The following is a 25,674-nucleotide window of genomic DNA, read 5'->3' as shown; positions in this document are numbered from 1 at the left end:
GAGTAAAAAACTATACTTCATTTATTTATTGAGAAAAATGATCCAAGGCTATTTATTTGTATGTGGCAAAAGTATATGAATCTCTAGGATTATTAGTTCATTTGAAGGGGAAATTAGGTGTTTCAATCAATGTGATTGATAATCAGGTGTGGGAGATCCTGCCATATTTAAAGAACAGAATTCTGGGTATTACTGTCAAAGGCTGATATTTGGAAATGTCATGGCTTGAACAAAGGAAATTTCGGAGAACCTCCAAAAAACACTTGTTGATGTTCACCAGGTTGGAAAAGGTTACAAAACTATTTCCAAAGAGTTTGGACTCCACCAGTCTACTGTCAGGCAGACTGTGTACAAAGGGAGGCAATTCAACACCATTGTTACCCTCCCCAGGAGTGGTCGACCAACCAAGATCACACCAAGAGCAAGGCATGTAATACTCCGGGATGTCTCAAAGAAGGCCAAGGTAACGTCTAAAGAACTAAAGGCCTCTTTTGCATTGGCCAGTGTCAGTGATCATGAGACCACCATCAGGAGAACATTGAACAACAATGGTGTGCATTGCAGGGTTGCAAGGAGAAAGCCACTACTCGCCAAAAAGAACATTGCTGCCCATCTACAGTTTGCAAAAAAGCACGTGGATAAACCAGATAGCTATTGGAAGAATGTTCTGTGGATGGTTGAGACCAAAAGAGAATTTTTTGACTTGAATGAAAAGCATTGTTTGGCAAAAGGTCAACACTGCATTCCAGCATAAGAACCTTATCCCATCTGTGAAACATGGTGGTGGCAGTATAATGGTTTGGGCCTGCTTTGCTGCTGTCATTGATGGAACTATGAATTCTGAATTGTACCAGCCAGTTCTACAGGAAAATGTCAGAGTATCTGTCTGGGAATTGAAGCTCAAGAGAAAGTTGGTCATATAGCAAGACAACAACCCAAAACACACAAGTTGTATGACCAAAGGATGGTTAAAGCAGGTTAATGTTTTGGAGTGCCACATCAAAGTCCTGATCTTAATAATCCTATAGAAATGTTGTGGAAGGACCTGAAATGGGTAGTTCATGTGTGGAAGCCTGCCAACATCCCCGAGTTGAAGCTGTTCTGTAAGAAGGCATGGGCTAAAATTCCTCCAAACCAATGTGCAGGACTGATTAAAGGTTATCAGAAACATGTAGTTGCAATTATTGCTGTCCAAGGGGGGCACACCAGTTACTGAAAGCAAAGGTTTGCATACTTTTGCCACACACAAATATGTAGCTTTGGATCATTTTCCTCAATAAATGAATGAACAACTTTTGATTTTTGATTCATTTGTTTAATTGGGTTCTCTTTATTTAATTTTAGGACTTGTGAGGAGAACAGATCATATTTTAGGTCATATTTATACAGAAATATTGAAAATTCATAAGTGTTTGCCAACTTTTAAGCACCACTGTATCTATTTTTAAACACAATAGAGTTTAAAATCTACCTATAAACAATTGGTTGAATGTATTAGGTTAGTACTACAAATAAAGTTTGAATACTGGATTATAGTGGTGATCAGCAAGCAGAAACATGGTTTGGGCTTATGATGTGAATGGATAATTGTTTAACCCTGGCAAAATTGAGGAAGAAAGAAGGGGTGGATAAGGGAGTTTGTTAGGATCAGTGAAATCGTCATCTTTGAAGAGCTACTGGCTGGCATTTGTCTGTTCAGTTGCCAGAAAGATCCAGTTAGATCCAACACCTAATTAATTAACAGTTTCTCAAGATTAAACAGAGGCTGTTCTTACGACACAAATTTTTCATATCCAACAAATATTTGTGAATGGCCATTATCTGTGGATAGTTTTCTATCTGTATTCCTACATTTCAGAATTTCTTACCTTTCCTTTTAGTATAACCTTGTGTACATGGACAAACAATCCTTAATTTGATCCTCCATGCATCTGATGAAGGCAGCTATACTGCACAAAATTTTATGCTATGATTATTTTGGTGGATTTTTTGGAAGATATTAGCATTGTTGTTAACATGTTTTTTCCTCTGAAAATTCAGTTTAATATGGTTTATATCCTAGTAACTATGTGTATGATTGCTAAACTGATTGAGTTTATAATTTGGATTTCTGTCTCCTATCCTGATTGCAATCTGTCCAATGGAATTAGCTGTCTTCACGTTCATCTTAAAATAGGGCTATGAGATCTAATCTGAAAAAAACTGGGATGATTGCCAGATGCAGGATCCATTGATCATCCAGATTTTTATAATTCAGATCTGGTAGCCCTATGTTAAAATGATGCGATCTATGAATGATTGAGTTAGAAATTATACTGCAGAGCTGTTTCTTGTTTTAGCTGCATCAATGATTATATCCTTTTTTTCCCCCCAGGTTTGGCTGGATCTTTTGAAACCTATCATAAAACAAATCAAAAGTATGTGTTGACAGCTTTATTTTGGTGCAAGTATAGACCTACTTTCAGATTATACTTATCCTTCACTGTGTCCTAGATGAAACAAGAGGACACCTTTTTTCTTTTCATACTTTGATACACTTCCCTATATTTCTGAAAGTCTACGCCATCATTTCCTAATATAAATATATGCAGTTTGTTTCACATAGAACCCAATTGCATAGTTGTGATTTTATTTGAACTGTTAAATGTATGGACAAATGAATATGTATAATTGAATTTTACATGCATAGGCCCTATTCGCCAGTTTGGTCTAGCAGTTAAGGCACCAGGTTAGAGACCAGGAGATGGTGAGTTCTAATCCTGCCTTAGGCACGAAAGCCGGCTGGGTGACTTTGGCCAGTCACTCTCTCTCAGCCCAGCTCACCTCACAGGTTTGTTGTTGTGGGGAAAATAGGAGGAGGATGGAGTATGAGTATGTTCACTGCCTTGAGTTATTTATAAAAATAATAAAGGCGGGATAAAAAAATCTAAAAAAAAAATCTAAAATCTATTTGAACATTGCCCTCAGTATGAATGTTCAGGAATGTTGGAGCCATGACAAATGTACCAAATGAAGAAGAGTTTATACAGCTATCCTTTCAGCATGTGGTTAGGACAGATCCAGAGACAGAGAGTGTCCAATTAAGACAGAATTTATTTGATTTAGGACAGAAAATAACTTTTTCTTTTTGAATGCTATGCATTTATTTGACCTTCTGTCTCTGTGCCTTCTATTACAACATGCAAATTTAGGTGAGGCTTACTCCTAATAGTATCCTCACTAAACCAATCCTGATTAATGGAGCAGTGAAACAAGTTTGTTAATTGTACCCTTTTCTTTTTAACTGCTTTATTAATTATTTAGTTCAGGAACTAAGTAATCTGCATTTTTTCAACCTTCTAAGGGAGAAAACTTTTACTCTATGTAGATTATATAAGCAGAACAAGCATAAATAGCATATTGGCCAAAATGAAATTCAACAAGTTTCCTTATACTGTTATCTTAGAATTTAATTTAATACTTCATAGAATTCTCATATAAAAGTGCTAAGGTTAAAAGACCAAACCAACTGAGAATAGCCTCCTTGGATTCTGGACCACAGTTAGTGGTAGACCAGTGTCCCCTCTTTTGATGTTATTAAGGACCACATTAGAACCTCAGATACTATATAGGACCAAAGTATGAGGCTTAAAATTTCTGATGAACTAAATTGTTTTCAAAATAGAATACTGAGAGTAGTGTTAGGGACCACAGATAACTCTTATATATTTATTTGGGAAAAGTTTATATCAGCTTATCAAAAAATATTTGACTATGGGCTAAAATTGATACTCATGCCGGAATATAAGTAACCTAGACTATGCTTTAGTGAACAACTGCCTATATCCATCAAGAAAATAAGTTCAGGTTGGCACGATTTTCAATCTGTCTTCAAAAATTTGGTTTCTCAAAGTCATATTTCTGTCAGTGTAAACAAGTATGAGAAAAGATAGACTTCAGACAGAGAATCAGAGAAGTTACAGAGGGATTTATCTTCCTTGAGTAAGATAGAGATAGCTCCCCTGTATAAACGTTTGAAACAAACCAGAGACTGAGGTATATGTTTCTATATTAGACATATACAGTATGTTTTATGAAAAGTGTATACAAATACTAGATTTCAGATGATGCCATTAGCTGCATTACAGGGGAGATATATATAAAAAACTTTTAACTTACATTTTTGTTATAATACTAACCATCGGGAAGAGCCAGTAAGGTCTAGCCTAAAGCATCAGGTTAAAAAAAGGGAAGACCATGAATTCTAATCCCATTTTAGACGGGAAGCCAACTGGGTGACGTTGGGCCCATCCCACTCTATCAGCCATAGGAAGAAGATAATGACAAACCACTTCTGGACATTTTGCCAGAAAAACTGCAGGGACTTGTCCAGGCAGTCGCCAGGAGTCAAGGATGACTTCTTGAAGGCACAAAAACAACAAACAAACCTAACCATTAGAAGATCTCTCATATTATTTTTTTGAGATCTCACAAATTACCTTTTTGATTGCCAAAAATCTCAAAAATCAGAGATTTGTATTTACAAGATAATCTGAATCATATACATTGGTCTGCCCTTCAAAAAGCTGGCTATTTTTTATTCAAGTGAGATCCTAGGATTATTAAGACAGTGGCTAAATTTCTTTTGCCCTCTCCATTCCATTCTGAGTCTTAGTTTGGTTTAATCAATATTATATTGGATTTTGCGTTGCTTCTTATTATATACTTCATTATATATTGTTCAGTCACTTCTGTGAATGAAGTATTTGTATGCAATATATGTAAACATTAAATTCATGAAGTTTGTCATTGTTGTCCCTCTTTTTGTCTTTTAGGACCTAAGCATGTCATTCTAAAATTTGTGGTGAAGTTCTTCCCACCTGATCATGCTCAGCTACAAGAAGAATTAACAAGGTTGGTGTAAGCATCCATTTTAAGTTCCTCTTCATTAAAGCAATAAGAATTGGAAGAATTCATACCGAACTTTCAAACAAACGAGGTTAGGGCAAGGTCAGGAGTTAACTTGAAAGGATTCCAGATTTTCCAGTGTCTGATCTGAAATTTAGCTTAACTTGTTCTATTACTATATTCAGATTTATTTTTTAAGTGGGAGTGAAACCTAGACCTAAAAGATACTCAAAGCTTATATATAAATAACGTGTCCTGGGAGCAGGTTTTTATTTACGTACCACAGTGTCTTCGTGCCTTAAAATGAATTGTGAGCACTTGCTAATATTACATTTCCATCTAACCTTAATCCATAATTGTTTATTAATATTCTGTATTGCTCTTACCCAGCATGCTAGACATTTGAAGAGTATTTAATTAGGAAAGACTGCTCTTACCTGTATTCATTTACTCAGGATTTTATCCCCACTGAATTTTCCCTTCTCTTCCCCCCACCTCTGATCTCCCATATCATAAGTAACCTTCTGCTAAATAATGTCTGTCCACACCTGTGCCCCTTCTACTGACCTCTATGCATAGAGAAAGAAGCCGAGTTTGAGGGATGGCAGGCTGATCTTCTATTCCTCTTAAATCAACTGGGCGATTGCACTGAGATGTTCTTGCAGAATCTTTGGATTTGTAAGGGTATTATTGTGACATCTTTCAAAGAAAATGCTAAGTCAAATGGAGTTCTGTACTAACAATGAAAGGACAGTTTTTTTCATGACACAAAATAATAGATGAAGTTCAACTTGTACTTCAGCATTGACTGAAGTATTTGGTAGTATTTTTCCCTCTTCTAAAAGAGCTAAATTGATACAATAGTTAGCGAAATTATTAATCTATGTAGCTCATAATTTGTAAAAACATTTTGGGATGTTTGTTGTGCAAAAAAGTTATGGTTAAAACTTACAGCTCTTGCAATGATAAATTAGCAATATTTGCACAGTATGCATGTTCAGAATTACAAATAATAACATAAAATAAATAGTGCAAACAATAAACTTTTAGAAATGGAAACTATAGAAGGAAAGAATAATATAATTGAAAAAGCTGAGGCAAAAAATGGGAGAGGCTTGGCTATTCTAATATTGTCAGCAGCGAGACTTCAATAAAGAACATATTCCAAGGTGCTGGCATAAAAAAGATATAAGCACCCTTTATATGTAAATAATGTATAAGGTGCTCAGAGAAAAACCTTACCTGACCATCTTAGTGTATAGGCAGGTTGTTCATCCCAAGTAAACTTGTTAGTAAGGGATGTATAAACATGTTGATTTTACAAATACTCCATAAAAGTGTTAGTAATATCTTCTTTTTTGTGTACCTTTCCAGGTACTTATTTGCATTGCAAGTAAAACAGGATTTAGCACAAGGAAGACTAACCTGTAATGACACTAGTGCTGCTCTCTTAATATCACATATTGTACAGTGTAAGTAAAGCTTTTTCATCTTTTAACTTCTGCATTTTGAACAATGTAGTGTTAGATAACATTTTTCTGTAGATTGCAAAGCAGAAAATAAAGCTATTTCCAAAGGTTTATTTTTTTCTTGTATTCTTACTCCTCAAATATTACGCAATATTTACATAAAATATTTGATCAATGGTAGATCCACAGTGTCTGTTTTTGGTGGGGAAGGAGTAGGGATTTCTAATAAACTGTTTCCTTGTTTACAGTCAGGGCTATATTTGTTGGCATTCTAAAGTAATTGACTTTATCCCCACAACTCTAAGTGCTGAAGCTGGAAAAGTGGGAATACATCCAATCTTTAGAAATAGGATGCAAAATAACAATGGGGGAAGGTACAGCTCCCTTAGCCAAATCCCAGCTTTTTCTTATGAGAGCCCACTTACATTCTGAAAAAGAATTGTTGTCTCATTCCTTTCTCTGAAGGTGTCAGAACACCTTTAGCTGCTTTGCATTTAGATGTGCCAGTGTAGACCCAAACAGGAGATACTGGCAGTAATCAAGTGTAAGACATTTCTGTGTTCTGGTATAAAATCTCTGTTGCATGAGAAAATAGAATTTTAGATCAATTTCAGTGCCTGAATGTAGATCAGATGGCTGCTACAAATTATTACTTTGAAACAAGTAATAATTGGTGTATTTTTTTTTTCTGATTTCCTCATTTTAAATCTCCAGTTAATTAAGCATAACAGCAGCCTTAGAAGTTTATGACTGCTGCAATTGTCCAGTATCTTGTCTTTGTGTTTTCACATCTTCACATGAAAAATACATTGTGCCATCTTGAGAATAAAAATTAGATATTCTGAAAGTGCTTCCTATTAAAGTAGCTAGAATATATTGCTGATGTTCATAGAATCAGGCTGATTCCTACCTTCCAGTGGAAGTCACCTCTCCAAGTCTAGATTTTATCCATTGAGCGTACTTTTTTTTCCTTTAGCTGAGATTGGGGATTTTGATGAAACCATTGATCGTGAACACTTAGCAAAAAACAAATATATACCTCAGCAAGAAGCTTTAGAAGACAAAATAATGGAATTTCATCATAATCATATGTAAGTACATCATACTTAAGCATTACTATTATGTGATGCTAGAATGCCAATGACATGCTTAATACAGTAGGGAATATATAAAGTATAATTTTTATTTTAATTATAAAATAAGTCTAAGAAAAATAAAAGCGTGGTGAAGAGAACTGGATATAGTGATAGATATATAAATCAAGAGGAGGAAGGTTAATACAAAATATTTGAATTATCAGTGAAGAACTTTATTTTAAATTAGAGATTAGTATCTTCCAAATTTGAAAGAAACATTAGGTTGCTTTGCAGAAAAGCAAGAAGACAAGGTGATTGTGCTTTAGTTCATGACTCTTACATATGAAACTCCCATCTCTGCTAAGTGGTATAAGTAGATATTGTACTAGACAATATGATTTATTGTCCATTTCTTCTTACAATGAATAACAGAGCATGTTTGAGGAGGAAACAGTGTCTCCTTGGAAAAGCAAGTTCTTTAAGCCTACTTCCATTTTACTTTGTGAAATGTATTATAATTCCTTCAGTGGTCAAACGCCAGCAGAATCTGATTTCCAGCTGCTTGAGATTGCCCGTCGTTTGGAAATGTATGGAATCCGGTTGCACCCAGCCAAGGATAGAGAAGGAACGAAGATCAACCTAGGGGTGGCTCATACAGGCATCCTGGTGTTTCAGGTGCGTAAGTGGTCCTAATCATAGTTAATCCCAATTGCAAACAGTGAAGGTTGGATTGTATTGACTGTTCCTCAAGATCATAAATCCCTGGTAAAATTTATTGTATAAGTTTTATAAGCCAAGTCTTTGTTAAATTGGATATGGTTAACATCCAGTAACCATAAGATCCAGTATCCATCTACAAATGGGGAGGGTTTTTTTTGTTTGTTTGTTTGTTTTTGTTTGATATGAGGGGCAATAATGCAAACTGACTCGGCAAATACCTTATTTTCCTTCATTATGCATCATATTTAGGGTTACACGAAGATAAATGCATTCAACTGGGCTAAAGTTCGAAAACTCAGCTTTAAGAGGAAGCGTTTTCTTATTAAACTACGGCCAGATGTAAATGTAAGTCTCTGAAATGTCAGCTCCTCTTGGAATTTTAGCATTTTAGAAGGATGCTTTTCATTGCTTCCTTAAATTAAATCATTTATTCCTGGTGTATTTCTGTACCCCAAGTTTCTCTCCAGTCTGCCAAGGTGCAAGGCAAAAGTAGCTTAAAAAGGCCCTGTTCCCCAGGTCAACTTTATTTTCTTCCCTCCAACTCCTACTTCACCCTGGCAACAGTTATTATGCCCATGTCCAGCTAATTCTCAAGCACAAGGCAGAAATAACAATCTGACTTCCAATTGCTAAGCATATATATTTTCTCTCAAAAAGGACAACAGAGTACCTATTTCACAGAGGGGAAAGTAGTGATAATGCAGAAAAATGCACACAAGCAAAGCAACACACAGCCTTCATTAAAAAAAAAAATTGACTGTACTTCAGAACAAGCCCAACACCGAACAAAAGCAGTTACCCCATAAGTGGAAGAAATCTGTGCACCACAAACTCACACCAAAGCAAATCCCAGAAATACATTAGCCACACAACCATGTAAAAAATAATACCAGGCAGCTAACAAGAATATTCTTTGCCTTCCTCCCCAGAAGCATTCATTGCCTTAAAAATGAAAGACGAGGACGTGAGCAAAATAAAGCCATGCACCAGTCTTCAAACATTCAGTCAAAAAGACTGCCATAAATGGAATGTACCATGCACTTGCATACACACAGGCCATACATACAGATGCAAAATAGTCTTTATTGTTGCTGGGATCTGAGGAGAGCCTATGGGTGGCAAAAGAGGGGGACAAATCTGGAACTGACAAAACAACCAGTAACACCTTCACACATCTGGAAAACTTCCTCTAGGGAAGATGTATTAAGCCAGTAATTAAACTTATTAGGCACTGCTTTAAAGAAATGAAAATGGTCATGTTAATATAGTTGGGCTTTGCACAAAATATTCCTTCAAAATTCACATGTCAGGAAAGTTCCTATCCACTCTGCTTTTCACCCCAAAGAATAACATGAATAATACAGCTTTTCACCTGGATCTTATTTGTTTGAATGCTATATACACTTAGGAGGATAAACAAGAATAGATCCAAAGAATCAATCTTACAGCACATAATTATAAACATTTTCATCTTCATTACAGGCAAAATATGCACCATCTTCAAGTAAACCAAACAGCCAAAGAGAAAATGCCCACGTCAAAGGAAAAAAATATTTTTGCTGTTTTCCCTTTCTCTTTCCAATACTAAACCTAGTTTTATTAATTTTTAGAGTAACTTCCAAGACACCCTGGAATTCCTAATGGCTAGTCGGGATTTTTGCAAGGCCTTTTGGAAAATTTGTGTAGAACACCATGCGTTCTTCAGGCTCTTTGAGGAACCCAAACCCAAACCCAAACCTGTTCTTTTCACCAGAGGTTCATCCTTTAGGTTCAGGTAAGATTTTGTTTTTCATTATAATAATAATCCATGAAAAAGTTTGTTCACTTGTTGAAGAGAATGGATTGGTTCAAATGTAGTACTTGGTATGTTAAACTATAGTGTCCAAACTCAGAGCATGGGGTTACACAGTTCCCTACAAACCTACTTACAGTTTTTGTTGTTGAAACCAGACAGCTAAGGAGAGAATGGAATTCTTGAGTTTATTACACTTTCCCATTGCAGGAAACCACAATTTGTTCGAAAAAGAGCATTATGTATGGCAAAGGATGCTAAAAGGGAAACTTACTTGTTATCAAGTAACAAGTAATTGAATTTCTGTTTGTCCTCTGAAATTTCACTGCCCATTCATTTTGATTAGAGACTGTTAATGTCAGTTTGTCTTCTTGAATATATTGCTCACTGTATAACATTTTGTTTGATCATGTTTAGTATTTATCATTTCTGGATCTTTGCACTGGATCCATCGGGTTCCAGTGGGGGGGAGGAGGAGGAGGATTTATGAGAATATCTAAGAAATTTGGGATACAGTAGCAGTTGACCTTAAGAGGTACCATGTGATTTCCATATTATTTCCTTGAAGTATATGTAATCCCTACTAGTGAGGTATGATAACTTCTTTAGATGTTTCTGTGAGCTTCAGAATTAATGTTGGAAATACCTGTAGGACAAAAGTCAGCAACATTTTTAGGTGGTAGACACCATCGTAGAATTCCATGAAATGTCATGGATGTCTTTTAATGAAATATTTTTAAAATTAAAAATAACTGAAACTCACCAAGGTCTAATTTACTTGGCAGTCTGTAGGTGCTAGCCAGTGGAGATAGGGGGAAGTGACATGTTAGCAGCTCTTGCTGTAGGAGATTGCTCAGCATAGGAAATTATTTAAAAATACCTATTGGCAGAACTGTTCAGTGACATCTTTTAGTGACTCAGGATGAAGTAGGATTTACCTAAGTGGTTTTCTGTTTGAATCCAGATAAAGGTCCAGTTTTTATTTATATTTTAAGAGTTTTAGAGTGCTACAGATGGACAGAAAAGACCCTTTCATGGAAAACTGGTAGGAAAGAGAAAGGGTGAAGTAATGGTATTATTGGATTTCAGGTGATATGGTAGGTGTCCTTTCAAATGAAAGCAGAGCCAAGCCTGTGTCAGTGACATGGAGATGGGATTCAGTTCCTTTTATCTGCTCCATAAAGGCTCTGATAGTCCTCAACACACTTTCACAAACTGTGTATCCTGTTGTGGCTGGCTGTTTGGTGTTTTGGCTTTTTTTCTTGATTATCACACTGGTGATGTTGTTATCTAGTTGGTAATGAAACATCTGCAAACCAACAACCAAGCTCAGAGAGCACCAAGGATTCCGTAGTTCAACCCTCAGCTATGTATGTTCTCTTCTATTGGAAGATATATGCAATATAGTGCTTTATTAAGGTAACACTGAATTATGTAATGTTTCTTCCCTCTTTTCAATAATCATCTTTGGAAGCCAGATATGAGGCTTCCTCAGGGACTACAGTGGGGCAAAAAAGTATTTAGTCAGCCACCAATTGTGCAAGTTCTCCCACTTAAAAAGATGAGAGAGGCCTGTAATTTTCATCATAGGTATACCTCAACTATGAGAGACAAAATGGGGGGGGAAATCCAGAAAATCACATTGTCTGATTTTTAAAGAATTTATTTGCAAATCATGGTGGAAAATAAGTATTTGGTCACCTACAAACAAGCAAGATGTCTGGCTCTCACAGACCTGTAACTACTTCTTTAAGAGGCTCCTCTGTCCTCCACTCGTTACCTGTAGTAATGGCACCTGTTTGACCTTGTTATCAGTATAAAAGACACCTGTCCACAACCTCAAACAGTCACACTCCAAACTCCACTATGGCCAAGACCAAAGAGCTGTTGAAGGACACCAGAAACAAAATTGTAGACCTGCACAGGCTGGGAAGACTGAATCTGCAATAGGCAAGCAGCTTAGTGTGAAGAAATCAACTGTGGGAGCAATAATTAGAAAATGGAAGACATACAAGACTACTGATAATCTCCCTTGATCTGGGGTTCCACACAAGATCTCACCCCATGGGGTCAAAATGATCACAAGAATGGTGAGCAAAAATCCCAGAACCACATGGGGGGACCTAGTGAATGACCTGCAGAGACCTGGGACCAAAGTAACAAAGGCTACCATCAGTAACACACTATGCCACCAGGGACTCAAATCCTGCAGTGCCAGATGTGTCCCCCTGCTTAAGCCAGTACATGTCTGGGCCTGTCTGAAGTTTGCTAGAGAGCATTTGGATGATCCAGAAGAGGATTGGGAGAATGTCATATGGTCAGATGAAACCAAAGTAGAATGTTTTGGTCTAAACTCAACTTGTTGTGTTTGGAGGAGAGAGAATGCTGAGTTGCATCCAAAGAACACCATACCTACTGTGAAGCATGGGGGTGGAAACATCATGTTTTGGGGCTGTTTTTCTGCAAAGGGACCAGGACGACTGATCCGTGCAAAGGAAAGAATGAATGGGGCCATGTATTGTGAGATTTTGAGTGAACACCTCCTTCCATCAGCAAGGGCATTGAAGATGAAACGTGGCTGGGTCTTTCAGCATGACAATGATCCCAAACACACCGCCCGGGCAACGAAGGAGTGGCTTTGTAAGAAGCATTTCAAGGTCCTGGAGTGGCCTAGCCAGTCTCCAGATCTCAACCCCATGGAAAACCTTTGGAGGGAGTTGAAAGTCCGTGTTGCCCAGCGACAGCCCCAAAACATCACTGCTCTAGAGGAGATCTGCATGGCGGAATGGGCCAAAATACCAGCACAGTGTGTGAAAACCTTGTGAAGACTTACAGAAAATGTTTCACCTCTGTCATTGCCAACAAAGGATATATAACAAAGTACTGAGATGAACTTTGGATATTGACCAAATACTTATTTTCCACCATGATTTGCAAATAAATTCTTTAAAAATCAGACAATGTGATTTTCTGGATTTTCTTCCCCCCCATTTTGTCTCTCATAGTTGAGGTATACCTATGATGAAAATTACAGGCCTCTCTCATCTTTTTAAGTGGGAGAACTTGCACAATTGGTGGCTGACTAAATACTTTTTTGCCCCACTGTAAATGAGGCAGAAGGAAACAGCCACCTCTTGGCAGGATCAAAGCCTGCAGTCCAGCACCAAATGTCACTGTCACTGGGGCCAGGGAATGGAGGAATCCAATATATAGGTCACTGGCTAATAGCAGCCAGCAGATTTTTTTCAGATCAAATGTTTGGAACTGTATACTTGAAATTTAGAATTTGAACATCGTTATTTTTAAAAAATCTTCAACTAGAGCCATTCATAATTCATCATGATGGGCAGTTCCTTAGCAGGTAGCAGTAAGAGCATGGATCAAAACAACCACTATAGGAATACAAATAACCTGTTCTACAGTTACAGTTTTAGACATAGGCACATGTCCATTCATTTTTATGATGATTAAGTAATCAGAACCACCCTTTCTTGCATGAACTTCACTCAATGTGAAGTAATTTTTCAAGGTAGCATGTTTAGCTGCACACTAACATAATACTTTACTAACTCCAAACTGACTTTTTCCCATATTTGACTTAAATCTTCAGCTACTAGGAGTGCTCCAGGTTACCAGGATTCACAAACTATTTCAGAGTAGGCATATTTTTCTCCATAAAAGTTTGACCATATTAAATGCACTATGTCATAGTTTATGGTAAGCATGGGCATCTGTTACAAGACATGATGATGTCTAAATGAAAATGCATACAGGTAGTCCTTGGTTAACGACACTTGGGACTGGAATTTCCATCACTAAGCAACGTTATCATAAAGAACAACATCATGTAACTGCACTACTTAGCAATAGCAGTTCTGGCACTTCTGGTTGCCATTTTGAATCCCTTGTCATCATTAACTGAGGATGTCACATGGTTGCCATTTGTGGCCTCCTGCTGGCTTCCCCATTGACTTTGCTTGTAGGGAGCCAGCAAAAAGGTCGCAAATGGCAGCCCCATGACCATGGGACATTGTGAACTTCAAGGACCGGTCATAAGTACTACTTGTTTAGCCCCATCGTAAGTTCAAATGGTCACTGAACGAGTGGTTGTTAAATGAGGACCACCTGTACTGTATATACTCACAGATAAGCTGAGAATTTTAGGTGCCAAAATAGACCCCAAAATTGGGTTCAGCTTATCTGCAGATGGGCTTATCCTCAAGTACATATGGTAATAGCTTTCTAAAGTACCTGTATATTCCATATATACTCACGTGTAAACCCATCCGTGGCTAAGCAGACACTCAAATTTTTAACCAAAATACCTTGAAAAATGCAGTCAGCTTATCTACGGGTGGCATGTTTTTCATGGTATTTTGTTTTAAAAATTGGGGGTCAGCTTATCCACTGATGGGTTTATACATGAGCATATATGGTACATCATGATGTTATCACACAAATAATGCAATTATATGCTTGCATAATGAAGCTGGATGCAAGAATGCAAGTTGCAACCTTTACACTGATGTCACAATACACATGTCATCTTTGTCCTACGTGACCACTACATGGATACCAGTAGATGTGCAGGTGCTCCTCTCTGCCACATTAAGTCCATGGTGATAACAGTCCATTTCTTGGGGTAATTTGCAGAATAATAAATGCAAACACAAAATCACTGAATAACAACTGGAATTTATAGTGAACAGTAATGCTATGAAGCTCAATATAGTTTTGCAGTATCTGGTTTTTGTTTTCTCAGTCTCATAGGAAAGTTTACTGAGCTCCCTAAGGATGTAGCCAAAGGATTGCATTTAATGTTAAGGCACTCAGTTGTTGCCAGTGCCTGTATAATGAATATCTGAATCTCTTAAAGGTCATAAAATCAGTGGTCTTTCTAATATTAATTTTTTTTTTAGAATAGTTGACTCAGCAGCACAGAGGCTATTTTCAGAGCTATCATGACGACCACAATGCATTTTCCACTCTTCATACGTTCTTTCCTGACATCAGCTGCTGCTCATAAGAAAGCAAAATGTAATAAGAACGTATAGGAATGAAAAAGACAAAAAGAATGTATTAAGTATTAATTTTCTGGTTTTTATAATTGTTTCTCTCTCTCCCTCCCTCCCTCCTTTTCTCTCCCTTCTTCCCCTTAGTGGCCGTACTCAGAAGCAGGTCCTTGACTATGTTAAAGAAGGAGGACATAAAAAAGTGCAATTTGAGAGGTTTGAGATACTTGATGATGATGATGATGATGATATCTTTTACATTTAAGGTCTTTCTCTTGTGTCAGGAATGCTGATTTTTTTTAGTTGGCCATAAGATAGCTGCAGGCAATCGGGATTGAACTTAGTTGCACCTCTGCTGAAAGAAAAGGAAAAACAAGCATTGCATATTTTTCCCCATCCAGGGGCCTATAGCTTTTTGCTTTTCTAGCAAAGTACCACGGTGCTGTTTTGACTCTGGGAGCATTTGTTTAGTGACTAATTAATTGTATTGCTCTTTGTCCCCTTTGAGTAAATAGTTCCAACTTGCCAACTCCTGCACGTTAACTTTTTATTAGATTCACCCTTTCTGAAACTCATAGCCAGCACAGTATTTCTGCTGGGAGACCTCTGACTTGACTGGCAGAAAATTAAGCTAAGAGCAGAAGAGGTTTTCTGCCAAAAGAAGGTGATTCTGGTGACAGATGTGATTGTTTCAGAACATTTCTTTGGATTACATTGTTAATGATATATAATATTTTTTGTGCTTTTTAAAAAAGCAATTTTGACTACTAGTGGTGAAATGTTAGACAATAGAAGAGTGGATTTTGGCATGCCATTGCCAAATCTGTTTCTAAAGCCATCTGTACATGGTGAGTTCAGTGTTCTTGTTAAATCTTCTAATGATCTTAGCAACAGGTTTTATGTTCTGAGTCAGCTTTTGGAATCAGAGGTCTTCCTTTTCTCAGTGAAGTTTTTGTAATACATTGAGTGAAATATGTATCTGACAACACACTGTACACACATACACACACTGTACATATATACCCCAAAAGCAATATTTGGGGTTTTCCATAGCTATTACCAGGGTTAAGGAAATCAAGGAATTGGGTGTAAATGCTTTTAATTTTTAATTAATTTTGTTTGTTAAATTTATAGCCTGCCTTCAGGAGCTCAAGGCAACAGCTATGACAGTCCCTGCTCCAATGGTTCTTTTTCTCTCCACAGAAAACACAGCAAGATTCATTCTGTTAGGAGTCTGACTCCAAAATCTGCAGAGCAACTTTCTGAGGTGCCAAAACAAGTCAGTTATCTTTCATGCTTTTGATAACTAAAAGTCCAATATCTGTTTTGTTCTTTGTTGTGCACTGTTGTTTAAAGAGGGCAAACAAATTGCTTGAAGGAACAGTAGTCTTCCCTCTGATTTGGAATACTGCCAAATGAATGGAAAATGCAAGCAATGAGAAAGGATTTGACTTCAACAAGCTTTACCAATAAAAATACTGAAACTGTGTATCTAGTAAATTCACACAAACCTTTTGGGAGGTCTAACAGGGATGTGTGGCATTGTTTGTCAGGACAAAGAACAAGATGAGATGTAGACCCGCTCCCAAAGGAAGTTGACTGAAATCAATCTTGGAGGAATGTTTAAACAAAGGAGGTCTAAGTAATACACTTGAATCATTGTGTACAAAATAATGTAAATGCTTGGAAATGGATGTTGGGGAAAGAACAGATCAAAGAGATAATAAAAGTGTCAAGGATAAGCGAGGATGACAAATGAAAAGAAGGAGAAAGTATGTCAATCTGTTCAATAATAACAGGATGTGCCATTGCTCAGAGACTAAGTAACAGTGATGAGATGTTGTAAGTGAAACACACACTTACTTTTTACTCTCTACTTTCAGCTCTTCTCAAGTTATTGTGACTGAGGAAACCAATCTCAAGAGTCACTCACATTTTAAAACAGAACTATTTATCACTGAACTTTGTCCTCTTCCTTGAGTCCTTCCCTTCCCTTTCCTTCTTCTACCCCAACCCCCCTTCATTCCCTTCCATGCCATGCAATTTTATGGAAAAAAAAAATTTATTAAAAAAAAACAAGGCTGTTATGGTGTTACCTTTTGCTTCATGGAAGGCTTTAATCTGAACTGGGATGGGTTGAGCCATTTGCTCTACCAGTATTTTCTGTCAGTGTTTTTGAGTTATCTTCATCTGGTTTCAGGTATGTCCTTTGCCTGATCCAAGGGACACTCTTAAAGCCCGCAAGCAGGATGTGTGCGAGGTTGTATTCTCCCATTCATGCTCCAGTGATGGTGTGAGACCTATTGCCTCTGCTCTGGATTAGTATAAAGCCATTGCTACTAATAGTTTTTGATATTCTTATCTGCTATAAGTTTTTCTGATTTTTTTTTTAGAATTAAGTTGGCTATAGCTTCATATTGCAGTAGTAAATTACATTGAAGTATCACTTTTTGTTGTATTTAATCTGCATATTTTGATATAATTTGATCAGAGTTAAATTCTTTTCTTCCAGTATTTTAGGGAAAGGATTATGATTTTACATAAAGAAACACTAGGTGGTTTTAATAGAGGGCAACCCAAAGCAAAGAATTTCTTAGACTGAATAGAATCCTATTTTTGTTGAATTCGTAAAACAGTTGCTATAAAGATTAATAATAATTTGTTGCCTCCTGTATCACATTTCTTTCTTTCTCTTTTCAGAGTGGTAGTTTTACACGTGGAGATGGTGCTGATTCCCTGGTTGTGCAAAGCTGCCGACAGGGAAAGGAATTAAACATTTCAGTGGAAGATGGTGGACCACACACAACTCCTTCCCTGAAAAAAAGCCCTAAAGAAGGCCAGGGGATGGACGGTACTACAATGGCAACGATGGAGGAAGAAGAGGAAGTCATAAAGGACAGGTCACAACTCAGCAGATCTCAGACGCAGCAGCCAAGCACAGGTCCTGCATCCCGAGCTACTCGTGGCAGTAGCACATCAATACCTTTTATTGACTGCAGTGATGTAGATAGCGAGTATGATCTCCTCAGAGGGCAAATGAGTCAGTCACATTCCCAAACAAATGACAATTATGAGGGTGATTCAACCAGTGGGGTCTATGTTGACTATAGAAGTGAAAATCATAATAAAAATAGGTATAGGGAATCCTCTACCTCCCCTGTAAAGGCATCCTACAATGTCATGGAAGACTGCACTGATGGTAGCCCTAGTAATATGTCCTTCTCTGTTGGTGAGAATCTCAGATTCCCACGGCACAGTACGCTGGTTGAAGAAATGTTTAGTGGCCCAGATATCCGTAGTCTGCTAGCCACTCCTTTGCATTCTAGTAGCAAAGGATCAAGTCCCCATATGAGTATTGGTAGTCCAGGTCCTCAAAACTATCTCTCTGAAGAGAATCAGGAATGTAGGGTTAGAAGGAAAAATAATGATGGACATACTATTAGTTGCCATAATTATAGCAGATTTTCCCCAGTTTTGCAAAGACCACATATGCAAATGTTTAAGAATGCTTGTAACAGATCTGAAACAGATCCATTTATTTTGAGCCAAGTATCTTCAACTCCGGGTCAAGAATATACATCAGAAAGGTTTTGTAAAAGGCAAGTGGTTAAAACGGTCCCTTTAGAAGGCAAAAGTATAGCTAATGGTGTGCCAGCAACTGCACAATCAAAACAAAGTCCCATTATGCAGTCCTTATATGCTAGGGGCATGATGGACCATATGTCTACTATACAAATGACAGAAGGTTCTACAAGCAGTGGAACAGAGTCTAGTGACTCAGATTCAGAAATGGTTAATTCTTTCACACACCCTCTTGTGTTTAGTAATCCGGTAGTGCTGAATTCATCTCCAAGGTCTAGAAACAAGTATCCCTTTGGTAGCCTTCAGTTAGGTGAAGAAGCTGAAGATGTATCTTTGGACCTCAGTGATGAAGAGGTTGCTCATGTCTTCAGTTGTTGAGAATCTTGGACAGTCTTTCTAAGAAGAGGCTAAGGACTATTCCAGTCAAGTCACTGTTAGAGTAGCCTTCCACAGCTTGGCATTTACAGATGTATTCTCTGTTTCAATAAGAGGTATATGAACTTTGACTGGGAATTGTTGCCCAAGATATATAGAGGATATCGTGTTGTTATCTGATTATCAACAAAAAAATGTTGATCTTTAAAATATAAAATGACTTTAATGAGATGATAGATGAAGAGTTTGTGATGGTGATGATGGTAGTTTACAGTAAAATCTAATGGTGGCATGTTCTTTATTTGTTTTTGAAAGACAAGATAATTTTGGCAGTAGATTTTTCGTTAAGGAAAAGAACTATATTCTTGGTATAAATGAGGTACTTAATGAAGTGTAGGCAGGATGGACATTGAAAAAGATAACTTGCAGATCAGTACTGTTGGTTCTCATTTAGAAATAATTCCCACTTTTTTCAGTAGAATTTATCCCCAAGTAGATGTGTTTAGGGCCGCAGCCGTTGCTGCTTGTGAAACAACATAATATGATACAAATATGCATTTCTCTCCTACTGAGGGAGAACTTATTATTCAGTGCCTCTATTTAAAGTTTTATACTGCAATCAAAATGAAAGAAATTTGATATTTAAGCAAATACTTTTTACTAAGTTTGATTATGCCTCTTTACAAGAACTAATGCCATGTTTTACCCATCAACATTATGTATCATACATATTGTATTATAAATGACAGGTTTTTATTCTAAACATTTAACATTTCTGTTTGGAAATACCGTACTGAAGAAATAGAAAAGAGGAAAAAACAGGGATTTAAAAAATGAAAGACTGGAGCAACTGTTTGAAAGGCCTCAGTTAAGCAAAATTATGATTTCTAGAAGTTTGTTACAAAATTAGACCCTGTATAGTTGACTCTGCAAAGTTCTCAGCAACAGTTAAGCCAGGATTCAGATGGAGTTGAATGGAAACATGGAAATAATTTTCACACATATGTTCTCAGCTGAGTGAGGAACCATATGAACCATATGTGTATAGCTTCTGTACACACGCTTCATATCATTATCCAACCCTTTCAGAAGAAAAGCAATAGAGTCAATCAGCTGGTTGCAATTCTTCACCATCCTAGATCTAGTCAGCATAATGGTGTAGTTTGTGAAATGGCTCTGTGTATATTGTCATGGCCAGTCTGCATGCTTGCATGTTTGTCAAGGCATAAAATATTATTATTCCAGATCTCATTTAATGATTTAACAAATGTAGGATGTGGGAGCATAAACATTCAGAAGGTGTTCATTAAATGAACAGCATTTTAAATGGAACCCTGCATTTAGAGGAGCTTCCTTGATGTAAAGATTTATACCTGGAATGAGTATGTTATTATCTGCCCAATAACCTTACCGCTGTTATGAAATGCGTTTTAGTCGGGTAATACTGAAGGAAGGGCATCATAAATAAAAAATGGAATTGACAGATTTTTGCTGCATGTAGTTGATTCTAAATATTTTCAGAACTTTTTTTAAAGCTGAGCTTTAATGGCTTTCTGTGTTTATAGAACAGCATCAGGAAATGTTGATAACTACTTCTGATGCATTCAAAAAAGAAATAGTAAGGGTAAATCAGTATAAATATTTGGATTGAACTCAGTCTGTAGATGCCAAGTGTGGTAATGCTTTAACTGTTCTTCGGAGAGGCAACCTTTTTGCACTAAAGCAGCCTTCCCCAACATCTGGTGATCCCCTGTTGAACTACAGTTTATATCCGTTTCAGCCAGCATCAGAAATGTTGACATTCTTTAAGCAAAATTATCTCTGTAGTTATGCAGGCCAACTGGAAACTGAGGTTTTCAGATTTCTGTAAAAATCTCAAAGGATTAGCTTTTAAAAATAATTTTACCACATGCTCTCCAGCTTTGGGAAAGTAGGCATATACATAGGAACATTTAATTTGCTCAGACTTAATGTGTTCTCTTCTTCTACCCTAGTAACTGCTTAGTATTGTTACTTACCTTATGAGCATACAGTTCAGATACTTGTTTAGACAGTAGACAACAAGAAAATATGTAGGCAAATCTACAGTTCTGTGGTTAGAAAATAGCAGATGAAGATTTTAAGTCACATTGTCAAAAGGTGATCAGATTTGGGCCTTAGAATAGTTTGTCAAATTATTGCCTTTAATTTTTTAAATGTTTGCTTTTAAAATATATCTAAACAAATTTCACTGAAGAAGTGTAGATCGAGTGTCTTGTATAGCAAACATTGGTAGATTAGGGATTCATATTAGCACTAGTTGCTTCAATGATTTCTCCAAGCATTTTCAAGTGTGTAATTTCCTTTTTAGAAAAAAAAATTCCCACGGCTTATGTTACATTAATTAGAACTGGCAATTGAGCTGTGAAATATATATCTAATAGTTAATTTTATCTGACTGGAGAATGTACCAAACATTGTAAGAAAGGTTAAGAAATATATGGGATTTTACACATAATTCAGTGTTCAGGCTGACTTGATTGTATAAATGCCAGACATGCATATTAACCATGTGATAGGCATTTCGTATTCAGTTTGTAAAACAGAGTCTTGTGATATAAGCTTAAATAGTTCCCTATCTCTGATTGAAATAAATACACCTGCTTCATTGTTTCAGATAAATATTCACAGTAATAATAATAATAATTCACCTATATTCTCTAGTCAGATGTTCTTAATTCCAACAAATACTGGTTTGTGTGCTGGGTGTGTGTGCATGTGTGTGCCTTCCCACACTACGTTAACATCAATTTATTATTTTTCATCATATTTTTTTTAACTTGGGTCTCTGACATAGCTGCTAGTCTCTAGCTAAGCAAGTTGGAGGCTAGAAAATATATGAAAAGAAGGCTGGCATTTTGCAATGAATGAATGATGCCATAAATATGCAGGACTTCATTGGCATAATACTTGTAGAGCTGATATATACAACAGACATGACTGTAAAAGAGAGACAGTGGTCTTATCAGATCTAAGTTCCTTTAAATCACATCAAACGTTACTGCTAGCGTAAAATTATGAACTGTATCAAGAGACACTCATTTCTTGATTTCTGATTGTGACTCAAAAATATAAAAAATCTAATTTTTATATTTTTGAGTCACAATTAGAATTGTCTTGTCTACATTTGTCAAGTTTCTGTGATGGATTAAGATATTATTGAAATTCCATAATAAAGTGATAACAATATATTTTAACAGTAGGGAAAAGATGAAACAAATTGTTCACGTTGACCACTCATGGAAACAGCAGTTTTATCCTCATTCTTCCTGTTTTTTTTTTTTTTTTTGTGAAAATTATTGATGTATATATATTCCAGAGAAAAATGCATTTCTGTATTCCTCCAGAATACATCATCTCCTTTTCCTGCTTCTATGGAATATATGAGATTACTCCCAATTAAAAATGATTTTTCAAGAATATCATTTCCAGTCTCTTGACATGCTTGGTGGTCCATGAATAAACTGTTGCCTGCATGTTTATTTCCTAATCAGAGAGAATCTTTTCATGGCTGCCCTTCCTTTTTTTTCAACTTAAAATGGTATACATGTTTAATCCATGTAGTAATAAGAATTAAGGTACTATATTATTCATTTATTTAGAGGGCTTGTCCTTCACATGTACCACAAATTTTAATTGTTCCTACTCAAACATCAACCATTATTAAATGGAATAATGGGTAAAATGAAAACATTTTTAAAATTTAGGGCTATTCCCAATAAAATCAACATATTCAAGTCTTTCTGGTTTGGGCAAAAAGAGTTTATACATCTACCGCAGTGAGATAACTTACTGTTTATTTATTTATTTATTTGCCAGTGTTCTTCCCAAAGCAACTCTCTGGTACTGTTCTTCCCCAATTCTGCCCTCCCCAATAGAACGTTATCAGTTAAAGCAAATTTATCATGTCACTTTTCAAAATAGGAACCACAAAACTCATCTGTTTTATCTGCACATGTACCTTAGCAGCAAGGTATCATCATTCATTCTTTTACTTCTCAAAGCTGAAATTTCAGTGTAAGTAATATTGATCTTTGGCTTCAAAAGAATAAAATATGAAGCACCCGCCATATTAGAGCTCTTGTTCTTATTGGAATTTCTTACATTGCCCATCTTCTTTTTTGGTGAATATTGAGCAACTAACAAAATGTAAGATACAAATTACTGCTTTATTTCTATCATCCATCTCTTTTCTGATTGTATTACAAATTCTAAATATAAGTCTAACTTGTAAGATCAGTTTAAAAATTGCTGGGATTTTCATACTCATTCTTGTCATTTGTTTAACGAGGTTATAACGTTTTTTTTAGTTATTTCACTGTATGCATTGTTTTATCAGCATGTGCCTCTATGGAAGGAAAATGCTTTTTTGCACTATTCTATCTTTATACTAAAAAGCATGGTGTATCTTATGTTCTTTGCATTATTATCCCATTCCCCAATATCCCTTTCCTAGAGGGAGAAATAATGCAGAATGAAAAGACTTCCTTTTACTGTGATCCATCTATAAAATTCTCCATTTCATGAAAGGACCCAACTTTGCAAAACTCAAAAATAAAAACAAATATGAAAAAAGATATGAGCAATAGTGACCTCCTACACATATTGGGAACCATATGATAACTACATAGACTACCTGGTCCTTCATTTCGGTAAAAGAAAAATTAAGAATAATTTAAAAATTATTCTAAATGCAAAATTTCTCTTAAGTAGGGTCACTGCTGTATTGAAAGATGTTAAGCCAAAATAGACAGTAACTATAGCCTGAGCTTACTATGGATTGGGTCTCTAGTCCAATGTGCATAGACAATTACATGAACCACTCTTTAATGTGGTGGTGGGGGGTTGTATTTATGCTTAAAGAAAAGGTCATTTTTTTTCTGTTTTTTCCCAGTGGTAGAAAAAATAAAGATAGAAAAGAGCAATATACTGTTCTTTTAAATTCACGCATCTTATCCTGCTATTAGAAAGTTTGCAATGCCCTGTCGTTTTTTTCTGTCAAAAGTGTTCAATTATTTGCTAACTGCTGCGGTTACTGTTCAGTTTTGTACTTGCCACTGTTTAATTCTATTTTATATCACTTTACCCTGAAATTTGTATGCAAGAGGTGGTGTTACTGGCTGCTAAATCTAGTTATGAATTTGGTGACTGTTTGTAAGCATGTCAAGCCAAAGCTGTTTATTCACCTATATACGCATGATCTTAAATTTGTTTTGCTTTCTGTTACTTGTACTGAAGGCTTTTTCCCCTTTCTGGCTGGTATCTTGCTTTAAAACTCTCCCTTGCTTATTGTGCTCTCAAGTTATTGGCTGAACTGCTTGACCAAATATGGGGTCTGTGTTCTTGGTACGATCCTCCAAATTCACATATCATTCACCATCACCATTATCATGGTTATCCTTTTTAAGCTTAGGAATCCAACCTTTTCTTCTTTCCCCTTTTCCCTGTGGATAGTACACTGTAACTTTTCCAAAGTAGCAAATAATAATAATAATAATAATAATAATAATAATAATAATAATAATAATAATAATTTAACACCATCAAACCATCAAGCAATATCTGCCTATCCCAGGTCCTTGGGAAGGACTCGGTAGGTGGATAAAAATGCCAAATAAAATCTAAACATCTGGCTGACTGTGCGACCAACCATAAAAATAAATTATTGTCAGAAAATTTCATTCTACTCCTTTAATAATGTAATAATCTTGTCCAATTTGAAGCTAGTTTCTTTTTGAAGTGGTGAAAAGGAAACACGAGCAGTGCTCCCTACCTCCCAACTTCTGATTCTCCCAAAGTGGATATTATTTTTTTCTCCATCGGAAGATATATTACATCTTTCTGATTCAGGGCCAGAATACAAATATTCATTTCTTCGCCTCTACAGCCCTTTTTATCCCTCCATACAATCATACTTCTTTCTTGTATAATTGAATTGGGAAGAGATCCAATAACAACAATACTGCACTTAGAATTTACTACAGACTTATAATCAGAACCATCAAGGGTGCCAGGTTTTGAGCATTGATTTTGCTTCTGCATTTTTCTAATACATTCTTTGTTGAATGTGTCTGCTTTCCATTTATCTTTGAAGATGCCTGTTTGTAACAGCTAACAAAAGTTTTGGTTCTGGTTCTGGTCAAATAGCTCTACTTAGTAGGCCTGTGCAAAACCTATTAAAAAGATTCTTGGACACAATTAAAGCACTTCTCTTCAAATGCTGAAAGCACCACACTTCATACCCATGCAGCTTCTGAAACAGACATGCAGAGTTGCAAAAATGTGGCTGCTTTAACCTCTTTCAAATGCTTTCCAAAGCCATAATGGTTAAATCAGGGTAACCATAGTTCTACCTTCCCAAGCATAGAATTTTCAAATATTGATTGGAGGAAAAAAAGAATTGGTGGTGATACACGGAATTGTAAGAACACAGCTTATTTTCAGATCACGGCACCAATAAGCTGTTTGATTGGCAGCAAATTACTTCTTCATTTGCTATTTAAAAACATGAAGAACGTGAAATGCATTTGCATTACTCACTTGAGTTCATATCAAGTAAAATATGAAGTAATGATAAATATTTATGAGGTCTGTAGTAGCAAAACCTAGGATTGCTCAAACATATTCTGATTCAATGATGTCTAGAAATCTAAAGGAAAGCTTAACCTTTCATACACTTGGTAAGAATTCTTCTAGGGAATCATGTGTTACCCATTATCTGC

General features: G+C 36.3%; 1 protein-coding gene across 5 annotated transcripts in view; it reads left to right on the top strand.

The window, feature by feature from the left end:
• FARP1 (FERM, ARH/RhoGEF and pleckstrin domain protein 1) overlaps window positions 1–25,674 on the top strand; it is a 152,245-nt gene that overhangs the window by 85,441 nt on the left and 41,130 nt on the right. For 4 of the 5 annotated variants that reach the window (XR_015795393.1, XM_088136500.1, XM_088136502.1 and 1 more), the window contains exons 4-13: window positions 2,375–2,417; window positions 4,815–4,893; window positions 6,262–6,359; window positions 7,333–7,447; window positions 7,960–8,107; window positions 8,402–8,497; window positions 9,763–9,926; window positions 15,104–15,172; window positions 16,160–16,235; window positions 17,657–17,897. Coding sequence is in view for 4 of the 5 variants with exons in the window: in XM_088136500.1 (XP_087992626.1) it covers window positions 2,375–2,417; window positions 4,815–4,893; window positions 6,262–6,359; window positions 7,333–7,447; window positions 7,960–8,107; window positions 8,402–8,497; window positions 9,763–9,926; window positions 15,104–15,172; window positions 16,160–16,235; window positions 17,657–17,897 (1,129 nt within the window). In the remaining variant the exon portion in view is untranslated. The remainder of the gene's footprint in view (window positions 1–2,374; window positions 2,418–4,814; window positions 4,894–6,261; window positions 6,360–7,332; window positions 7,448–7,959; window positions 8,108–8,401; window positions 8,498–9,762; window positions 9,927–15,103; window positions 15,173–16,159; window positions 16,236–17,656; window positions 17,898–25,674) is intronic. The other variant, XM_088136503.1, reaches the window with a different exon arrangement.

Source organism: Python bivittatus, unplaced genomic scaffold, assembly GCF_059951505.1.
Source record: "Python bivittatus isolate LINGU-HERP-01145 unplaced genomic scaffold, Pbiv_v1 ctg000060_np1212, whole genome shotgun sequence".
Classification (NCBI taxonomy): Eukaryota; Metazoa; Chordata; class Lepidosauria; order Squamata; family Pythonidae; genus Python; species Python bivittatus.
The sequence above is the reverse complement of the archived record's forward strand: the minus strand, read 5'-3'. Positions and strand labels throughout refer to the sequence as shown.